At 44.6% G+C, this 9756-nt stretch overlaps 1 protein-coding gene across 1 annotated transcript; it reads left to right on the forward strand.

Moving 5' to 3' along the window:
• The first annotated feature begins 3734 nt into the window (after positions 1–3734).
• npas4l (neuronal PAS domain protein 4 like) lies at positions 3735–8930 on the forward strand. The gene is given in 8 exon segments (XM_053874521.1): positions 3735–3835; positions 4891–5054; positions 5232–5377; positions 5443–5548; positions 6595–6850; positions 6907–7007; positions 7710–7839; positions 7916–8930. Coding segments are annotated over 8 exon segments (2019 nt in total).
• Positions 8931–9756: the final 826 nt, after the last annotated feature.

Genomic DNA, 9756 nt, shown 5'->3' on the forward strand with positions numbered 1-9756 from the left:
TCCGACTCATCAGAATTCAAATCTGGACTCAACATCCAGGCCTTTGCTCATGAACAGAAGTGTAACCTCCCAAGTTGCCCATCCCTGATCACACCGTCCACCCAGACTCGTGGTTAGGAACCCAAGCCGGAGTGTCGCCTCCTGCCCGTGAAGTTGCGCTGGCAGTCTGTTCCCATCTGTCACCAGCCCGGAGCTATAAAGCCACTGTTATCTTCAGTGTTAAGTGCAGGCCACAGACGGAGGGTCAGCTTAAACTGAGCGGCTAGAGACAGCGTGTCCCGCCTGGCCCCACAGGACACAGGAAGCGAGGCCGCGCAGGGTCCCGCGTCTGGCCCCGCAGCCTGCCTCGCTCAGCAGCGCAGGCGCTGATGCCGAGACGCTCTCAGCCAAATTGCTCTCTAATTTCCCTCCAGGACTCAGACGCTCCCAGCGGTGCTTGAGAGTCAGTCTGAGGATTTGTTCAGCCTGATTTGTTTTGTCTTGTCCCACATATCACTGTCCAGCTCCTCACTCAAGTTCAGGCCGTCTCTCCCGGGCGCTGTCCGACCACCAAATTGGGGATTTGAGGCCTCAAGAGCACCACCTGAGTCGCGGCTGTGGGAGCAGAATTTTAAGAAAGACAACACTTGATCTTCCTCATCTCTCAGCTCACGCATGCGAGGCAGGTGCAGCAGGTTTGGGTCCGAGTCGACGCCCAAAAAAAAGCCTCCCGAACCACTTGTTTGTTCTCAGCGCTGACACATCCGCGACGCTTGAAATTCACAGCCAATTTGAAACGTTTTTGATCTTCAGAAGCTGCTGTTGTTTTCAGGATGAGCTGCTTAAAAGATTTTTTGAAAAACTAGGCCTCTTTTTTTCTGGCGCTGGTCTCACCAAACGAAAACAAAAAATAAAAGTAGGTGCCCATTGCACGTTGTGCAGCGCTCACTCTCCACCAAACAACCTCATTTTGAAAGTTCCCCTGAACTGTATTGCGAAAAAGTTGGAATGACTTGAACGAAGTTTGTGGCCACAGACTTGCAAATCAGGCTTTTAAATAAACTCATTATAGGACTCACTGACATGGAAGGAGCTCATCATCACCCCTGGTTGAATCAAAACTTGTTCTTGTTGCAGGAAACGTAGCCTTGAACTAGAACGGTGCCGCTGGGCTTTTCAAATATCATTCAAAATATAATATAGCACACATATACTCTTCAGATAATGTCATAGCCACAAGTGTATTTGACTGGGTTTTTACGATGCGTTGCGATGCGTTGCGATGCGTTGCGATGCGTTGCGATGCGGTGCGATGCGTTGCGATGCGTTGCGATGCGGTGCGTTGCGATGCGGTGCGTTGCGATGCGTTGCGTTGCGGTGCGGTGCGATGCGGTGCGTTGCGATGCGATGCGGTGCGTTGCGTTGCGTTGCGTTGCGATGCGTTGCGGTGCGGTGCGTTGCGGTGCGTTGCGTTGCGGTGCGGTGCGGTGCGGTGCGGTGCGGTGCGGTGCGGTGCGATGCGTTGCGTTGCGTTGCGTTGCGTTGCGTTGCGTTGCGATGCGATGCGATACGACACAATACTTATAAACTTTATTGATCTAACAAAGAAGAAACATAAAGTGACATATACATGTGAAGTATAAAGAAAATAATTGTGTGATTTTCACTTGTTAACAAAAAGAAAAAGTGACAAATGAGAGTATTCAGTCCTGTTCTGAGGGCATCCAATTGCCTTGAGAAGTTGCCGGATTTAAGTCAAGAGTGATTTAAGTCCAGGGACTTAAGATACTGCCGTCCACCTAAACCTACAGGGGCAACAAGGAGAGCACTGATCGGAGATGTAGAATATAGAAGAACTGTAGAGATCCACAGCTCAGGTGGGGGAGTCTGGGAGTCTGGATGAGAGTGGCAAGAAGAAAGCCATAAGAAGTCCCGTCAGCAGTTTGCCAGAATCCCTGTGTGGGACACAGCTGAGGTCAGAAGACCTGAATGCTGAACGCTATGAACAGCACATCACTCTGAACACAGCGGCGTCCCTACCGTCAAACATGGTGGAGGCAGCATCGTGCTGTGGGGCTGCTTCTCTTCAGCAGGGGCAGCGACCATGGAGATAGATGGAGCCAAATACAGGGCAACATTGGAGGGAAACCTGTTGGAGTCTGCAGAAGACTTGAGAGTGGAGCGGAGTTTCCCCTCTTTATGACAAGCCGTAGGGTCATAAATCCCACAACAACCTTGTTTTCTCTCCACAAGTGAAACATTTTTGGGTAGCAGCCCTCAATTTTGTTTGGCAAGTACACCTCACTAGTAAGTGTCACATGTACAGTAGTTGCTGTAACGCTAAACAATGCTCACTAGTAGTACTAGTAGACATACATTTCTACTACTGCTACTAGTGAAGTAAGAAACTCACACCTATTGAAAATATTTTAACCGATCAGAGAGCGGGATTTGGCAATATCGCGGCCGCTACATGTACTTGTAGTGCTAGTAAACCAAAAACTGTTGACTTGTACTACTAGTTAACTTTTTTGTTGTTGTACTAGAACTACTAGTACACATTAAATAGTTTTAGTGACTAGTGAGTTCTAGTGACTTTTTTTGCAGACTAGTGTGAGACTAAGTGAGGCAACAACTGGTACTGAGTGAATGAGCGAGTTTTTTTTAGTTTACTAGTAGAACAAGTACATTTTTTAGTTCACTAGTAGCACTAGCATAAATATATGTCTACTAGTGCTACCAGTGAGCATTGTTTAGCTGTACTGGTAGTATATGAGACACTTATTGCTTTACTAGTAAGGTGTACTTGCACACTAAAAATTGAGGACTAGTACGCAAAGATGTAGTACATGTAGAGCGAAACAAGGTTGATGTCAAATTTATGCCCAAACAGCTTTCCACAGGTTTTACTAGTAGTGCTACTGAAGCAACAACTGTCTCGCACGACTAGTTAACTTTTCTGTTGTTGTACTAGAACTGTTAGTAAACATAAAATCGTTTGACTTGTAGTTTGATACAAGTGAGGCGACATAATAAGTAGACAGTTGTGTGACAGTAGCATTACTAGTAAATCTTAAAAATGTACTAGTGGTTGTTTCATAGCCTGCCAGTAATAAAAATACTGTAAGTCAAAATTGTCTCCTGGAAGATAATATTGCACTTGGGTTTCTAGTGGCACAAGTGTGACTTGTTTAGTTCAAGGATTTTTTTAAAATGTCGCTTCTATTTGCTTCACAATTGTTGACACTTTGCATTGGTCTTTCTCATAAAATTCCAGTAAAATAAATTCATATTTGTGGTTGTATCTTGGCAAAATGTGGAGAGGTTCAAGGGTTTCTAATATGCAAACCAACTTTAAATCTGTGCAGTGGAAACAGCATGTTTGTTTCTGTTATTTGTTTTAATATGTTAAGGTAATTTGAGAATTCGAAAAAGCTCCATGACTGAATAAGACTGATAGATTGAACACGTTAAAAGGAGTGAGTTGTAAGCCGACACTTGTCTGTTGGTCAGACACCTCTGAGCGTCCAGTGGAGTGTCGGTGTTTGGTGGGGTCGGTCGTTTGTCTTCACGTCACACCAAAGCAAGACAATCCCATCTGAGGATGAGAGCGAAGAGGTTGCTGGCTATAAAAGCAGGGATGGGGAGAAGAAGCCCACTCACTCCCGGCAACAGAGGAAGATGATCTGAGACAAGAAGTTGACCCTCAAATCCACTTCAAGTTCCAACGCTCATTTCCCACGTGGAGACGCAGAATGCCTATCTGGTGCAACACCTGCAAGTGCCACGTGAACGCGCCATGCATCTCTCACCATGAGTCCGACGATCAGCGCCGATCTCCGGGCAGAAGGTTCAGGTCAGTGCCGCTTCTGCCCTCCGGGGCTCGGTTGCGTCCTCTGCTGGCTGCTCGGGGATGTGCACGTCTGTCTGCAACCTTCATGACTCGGTCACAGCGGAGGACGAGAGATTTTTTTTTAAATGTGGTTTGCGACACAGTAGTTCAGTTGTCAAATGTATATGGTGAAAATAAAGTCAGGTAGAACGGTTGGCCTCCGAAATGTGTTCAAACCAATGCTGTGACTCCCAGTTAATCGTATTTTTCATCAGTTCTGTGACACGAAACTCAAAAAACAGAAGGGTTTTTTTTTGTCTAATGAAAGTACATGTATTATTATTTAATTTTAAGTGCAGTTAAAATATTATTAGGAAGGAATTTTGGGTTTAATTTTATGCCTGCCGCTTTAGAACACACTCAGATATTTGACATTTTAAAATCTATTTCATCTTAATGAGCAAATGCATTCAACTTTCAGTGTAATAATTTTGTCAATCTTCATAAACAACTTTTAATCATCTCCTCCAACTCGCTTTCAAATCGTTCGGCTAATTCAATGACTTGTAAACTGTGAAAAACTAAAATATTTAGTGGACTATCTTGTCTCAATTTGACTCAAATAGTGCGCAGTTTATTCAGAAATAACGCTCAATTTTACTTTTTTAGTTTGCAGGTAGGCAATTTAACTTTATTTTTATTGAAAACCACACTCACAACTTGTTTTTTTTTTCAACATTGTATCGCTACATTGCTGTATCTGCGCCCATCACTATTTGATTTTAACCCAACTGAATGATTTAGATTAATTTCTTAAACTTTTCTTCAAGAGCAATAGTGAACCCATGTGGTATTATAAAGGTCTCATGTTCTTGAGTAACCTGATCTCAGAGAGCCACGCCCCCTGACCCCAGAAGCAGGGCTATAAAGCCACCCTGACACTGGTGGCACTCCAGCAGACCGAGGCCTCGCAGCTTCAGCAGAAACCTCAGAGGCTGACTCTAACACCATGGTGACTAACAGAGCAAAGTAGCCCCATCAACCTTTGACTCAGAACCGGTGACCATGGTGCTCCACAGATCCACCAAAGGAGCATCCAAGGCTCGACGTGACCACATCAACCGTGAGATCAGGAACCTGCGTGCCCTGTTACCCATCTCCCCGGGCGACCAGGAGCGACTCTCCTACCTGCACTCCATGGCCGCCATCTGCACCTACATCCGGAAATCGCTCCTCTTCCAGGGTGAGTCTTCAAACTTCCCCGACTGAAGCTCTCATCTGTATTCAGCTGCTGTTACTGTCATATTGTCAGACAAAATGCTACAAAGTTTGCAGCGCCTCTGGGGACGCAGAGCAGATGTGACTGCGCACGCATGCATGGAGTGTTACTAACACTCGACTCCCTCTTTTCTCCTGGAAGATCTCCAGAGTGAGGAGGGATCCCGCTGCTCCCTGCCCTACGAAGCCTTTCTCCAGGCTCTGCACGGCTTCATCCTGGTCACCACAGATCAGGGGAAGCTGGTCTATGTTTCTGAGAACGTGTCGGAATATCTGGGGTTCTCCATGGTGAGAGATCTGTCAGTCGATTGGGCGTCTTATCTCTGGCTTGCTGACTCATGGAGGTTTTGCAGGTCGACGTTCTTCAAGGGGACTCTTTCTACGACATGGTGGAGCAAGCTGACGTTGAGATCGTGGCCAGCAACTTGAGGAGGCACAGTCTGAGGGACACATCAGCAGGTACATGAGCCAGAGAAGTTCCGTTGAGCATGTCTGTTCATAATCTAATGGCCACATGAAATACAACAGTATTTTATTTTTACTATTACTTCAGAAGAGCTGGAGGATGTTTCTATAGAGAGGGGAATCTGGCCCTCTTTCCTTTAACTGCTGCCTCTTTTTTATGTTTTAATTCTTCAATAGCGAGACCCTCTAAATCAATGTATTCTTTTCACGTTACATGTACTTATGTTACATGTAATAAAAGACAAACAAAAAACTATGTGTTCTTTATGTTTTCCAAAACAAATTTAGCCCTGAAAAATAGTTATTTTTTGCTGCTTTAAGTCTGTGTCCCATTTTTAATAATTTAACATTTTCTTATTATTTTTGCATTTAACCATCTTCTTCTTTTTTTAGTAGTAAAATATGTTAACATAATCTAAATAGATTTAAATCTAATTATTTTGTACATAACCAAAAGTTTAACAATGATTTATATTAATAATGATTCATATTCATAAATCAATTAGTAGATTACTTAAATTAATATTAATTTTATTTCATTTTATAATTATTTTAATGTAATATTAATTTGAAAAATTGACATTTGAAATTATAAATACATAAGGTGATAATGAACTATTTTATGGAATAAAAAAAAATACTGACTTAAATTTTTAAATGTCAAAATACAAAACAATTTCCCTTTTATTTTTTTATTTATTAAAGCATGGTCCTTTTTTCATATCCATTTCACTTCACATATTTAAACTAAACTACTCATACATTTGTTGTCACGATTGTTATTGGAAGACTGTTGTCTCCCAACAACAAGTAGTGCACCGTAGTTTTGCCCAGTTTCGAAGATTATTAAGACTTGACAGTGTCCAGGACTAAACTGCCATTGAAAGTCATTGTCTTACTCTCACTGCTGCTGTGGATTAGACACCCAGTTTGTGTTTGCCTGGCTGCCTCGCGATGAACTTGTCACTCCATCTCCACTGCGACAAAAGCTGCTCTGTATTTGCCCACGACACCATCTCACTTCACGTTGTCCTCCCCAGAGAGATCCTTCGTGTGTCACATGCAGAGCTCCAGAAGCTTCAGGCTGCTGCAGGGCGGCTGCTGCTCCATGCTGGTCCGGGGAAAGTTCACCTCCTTCCCTGGCTCGTCCGTCAGTGGGCCTCTGTTTGTGGCCGTCTGCACCCCCACGGTGGACCGGCTGACCCCCGGCGACTCCCACTGGGGCCACGGCTTTCACAGCCTCCACGGACTGGACATGACTTTCACTCAGCTGAGGGGAAGGTAGGCGACGCTCTTGTGAGGACCACAAGTGTCTGTGAAGTCTGCTGAACATTTGTGTGGCCCGCACACAGTGTTCTGGGATATCCAGCAGAGGAGCTGACGGGCCAGTCCTGGTACCGTCTGGTCCACCCTGAAGACCTGACTCTGGCAGCAGATGCCCACAGACGCTTGGGTAGGTTTGAATGCAGCTGAATGAATGAATGGAGCAAAATGAGCTGTATATTCAGAGCCCAATAGATGGCGCTCAAGGCTTCATACACAAATTGTTCTGTTGAACGGACAGCGCCTCCTATCGACCAGTGACAACAAGTGCTTCATGAAGCTTCATTTGGAATCTTGTTTGTTGTAAAAATTCCTCATTCTGTAGCCCATCACAATGGCTTTATATCTCCTCAGTTTATTTAAGAATAAAAGTTCCAAAACATCATCAATGTCTAAATAATTCCTACTTTTCAATCCATAATTCAACTTCAAGGAAACAAAACAAAACTTCTTTCTTTCTTTAAATTCCTAAAACATCTTTCCAAAAATAGTAAAAATACTATTTAAAATGTGATATGAGCAATGATACATGACGGAAAATATAATCAATAAATAAAACATATTTATTATTATTGTTGTTGTTGTTGTTGTTGTTGTTGTTGTTATTACACATCAACTGCTTTCTTGATCACATTCTGGTCTCCATCCATTGAATTAATTCACCTTTATTATCTATTAAAATGATAAAAGCATCTCTCAATTAACATATTTAAAGCTCAATAAACCGCACGACAATTCAGGAAAAACTGTGTCTGTGTCTGCAATGTAAAATGAAATGAACATGGATGATCAGTAGGACTGAGAGCGGCCCCTCTCTCTGTGTGTCCTTCAGTGCAGGCAGGCGATGACGTGCAGGTGGAGCTGCTGCTGAGACTCCAGTCCCAGGACCTGACGTGGACCTGGGTCTACACACGCGCCAGCAGAGATCCAACAAGCATCAGCTGCACCAACTTCTGCATCAGGTTTCTAACTGTCTTCTATTGTGGAAACTTTCTTTTGTGCTTGTTTTGTTGACAGTTTTTTTTTTTTTTTTTGCAGTGAAACTGAGAGCAAATTCCTGCAGAAGAAACTCAACAGCGCCCCCAGCTTCCCGGCTCCTCAGGCAGGAGAGCATCGAGGGTGTGAGCCCGTGTCCCGCTCCTCCTTCACAGACTCACCTGCTCTTCTCATGAGCCCGGTTCTGTTCACCCCTCCCTACAGTCCCGCCTCCTCCTCCTTCTCGCCCCCCCAGCAGCAGCAGGAGTTCCACCCCCAGCTGCTGATGGATGTGCAGGACTACACGGAGCACTTGCTGTCTTCTCCTGAAGCGTCTCCCACCTACTTCCCACGGACGTCTCTCACCTGTCACCTCCCGCCCTCCGCCTCCCTCCCTGCAGCCACACACCAAACCTTCCATCAGGAAGCCTTCGGCCCTCTCACCGCCCCCTCCCCCTCCCCTCCACCCGTCTGTGATTTCCAAGCTTCTACGTCTGATGCTCGATTAGTTCCAGAGTTCTGCTCAGACATGAGCGAGAGCGTGGAGGACCGTGATCTGCATGAAGATGACTTCTGCATCATGGAGCAGCCACAAGGGGGCAGCCTTCACCATCAGGTTCCGGTCATGCACCCCGGTCTCCTCACACCAGTCCCATCTCCAACGTCGGTGGGCTTTGACGAAAGGGAGCGGGAGGAGATCAGCATTCTGGCGGAGCAGATCTCATCTCTGGCCAGCAGCTTCGACATGTACCACGCCCTGAATCCTGGGAGCCAGGGAGTTTCCAAACAGGAGCTGGACATTGACGTGCTCATGTTTGACAGCATCCTGCAGGACCTGGTGCCTTGCAAAGACAGCTCGCCTGACTCCAGTGTCGCCCCCTGCTGCTGCCAGCAAGGTGCGCGTCCTGACAGAGGAGACTTCCAGCTGGACCATGAAGCTCTCAGTTTCTCCCCCACCTTCTCAGACCAGGCCGGAGTCGACACTCTGGACTCCCTGCCGCTCCAGCATGCTGGGTTGTATCAACTCAGCCACTTCACGCAGCACAGCCTCCAGCCAGGTGAGAACATGGATGGATGATGCATGGCTTCATGTCATGAAACATCAGACTACAGTGACTAGTTTTCAAAACAGTCCCCATGTTTTTATATTTGTCTCACAACTACTACACTGCTGCAGTGCATTATGGGACATGACTGCAGCGATTGTGCTTCAAACAAAAAAAGATATAAAATCATGTTGTGGACCGTGTTTAATGGCATCTCAGTCCAAGTGTGGCCCACAGGCCTTGAGTTTGACACCACCAGAGGAGGTACTATTTAGCAAACTAAAACACTTTTTTGTCTCATACACAAACATGACCTGAAACTGTTACTAAAACTAAACCTAAAACTTTATCAGTCATTTTCATTACACCTGAAGCTAAATCTGGGTTTAAAATCATTCTCAAAAACTTTTTCTTTGGTGTTTTTTACTATATAATTTTTTTTTATTTTAAGGGAATAATAATAATAAATGCATTGTCATTAATAACTCTGAGATTTCTCATGAACTAAAACCCTTCCATCGGTTTTCTATACAACGTCCTAAACAAACATTCAGTTAGTTTTTTTGATCTTTGAAACACTTGACTCATTGTTTACAGTTTCATTAGGATCCTAGACAAAATCCTGAAATCTGTGGAAGTCAATGTTTGGCTTATTATTGTCACGCCCATTACCAAACACCCTAGACTGCCTAAAGTGTGTGTCAAACTCATGGTCTGCGGGCCGAATCTTTAGCTGCCTGTAAAATAACCGTCTCAAAATTCAAGGATAATTTTAAGCACATCATTAAAGGGTTTCTTCATGTTTGAGTCTGAGCCCTCTGCCCTCGATTATATTCACTGAAAAATATGTTTTTTCTC

This window comes from Synchiropus splendidus, chromosome 9, assembly GCF_027744825.2.
Source record: "Synchiropus splendidus isolate RoL2022-P1 chromosome 9, RoL_Sspl_1.0, whole genome shotgun sequence".
NCBI classification, from domain to species: Eukaryota; Metazoa; Chordata; class Actinopteri; order Syngnathiformes; family Callionymidae; genus Synchiropus; species Synchiropus splendidus.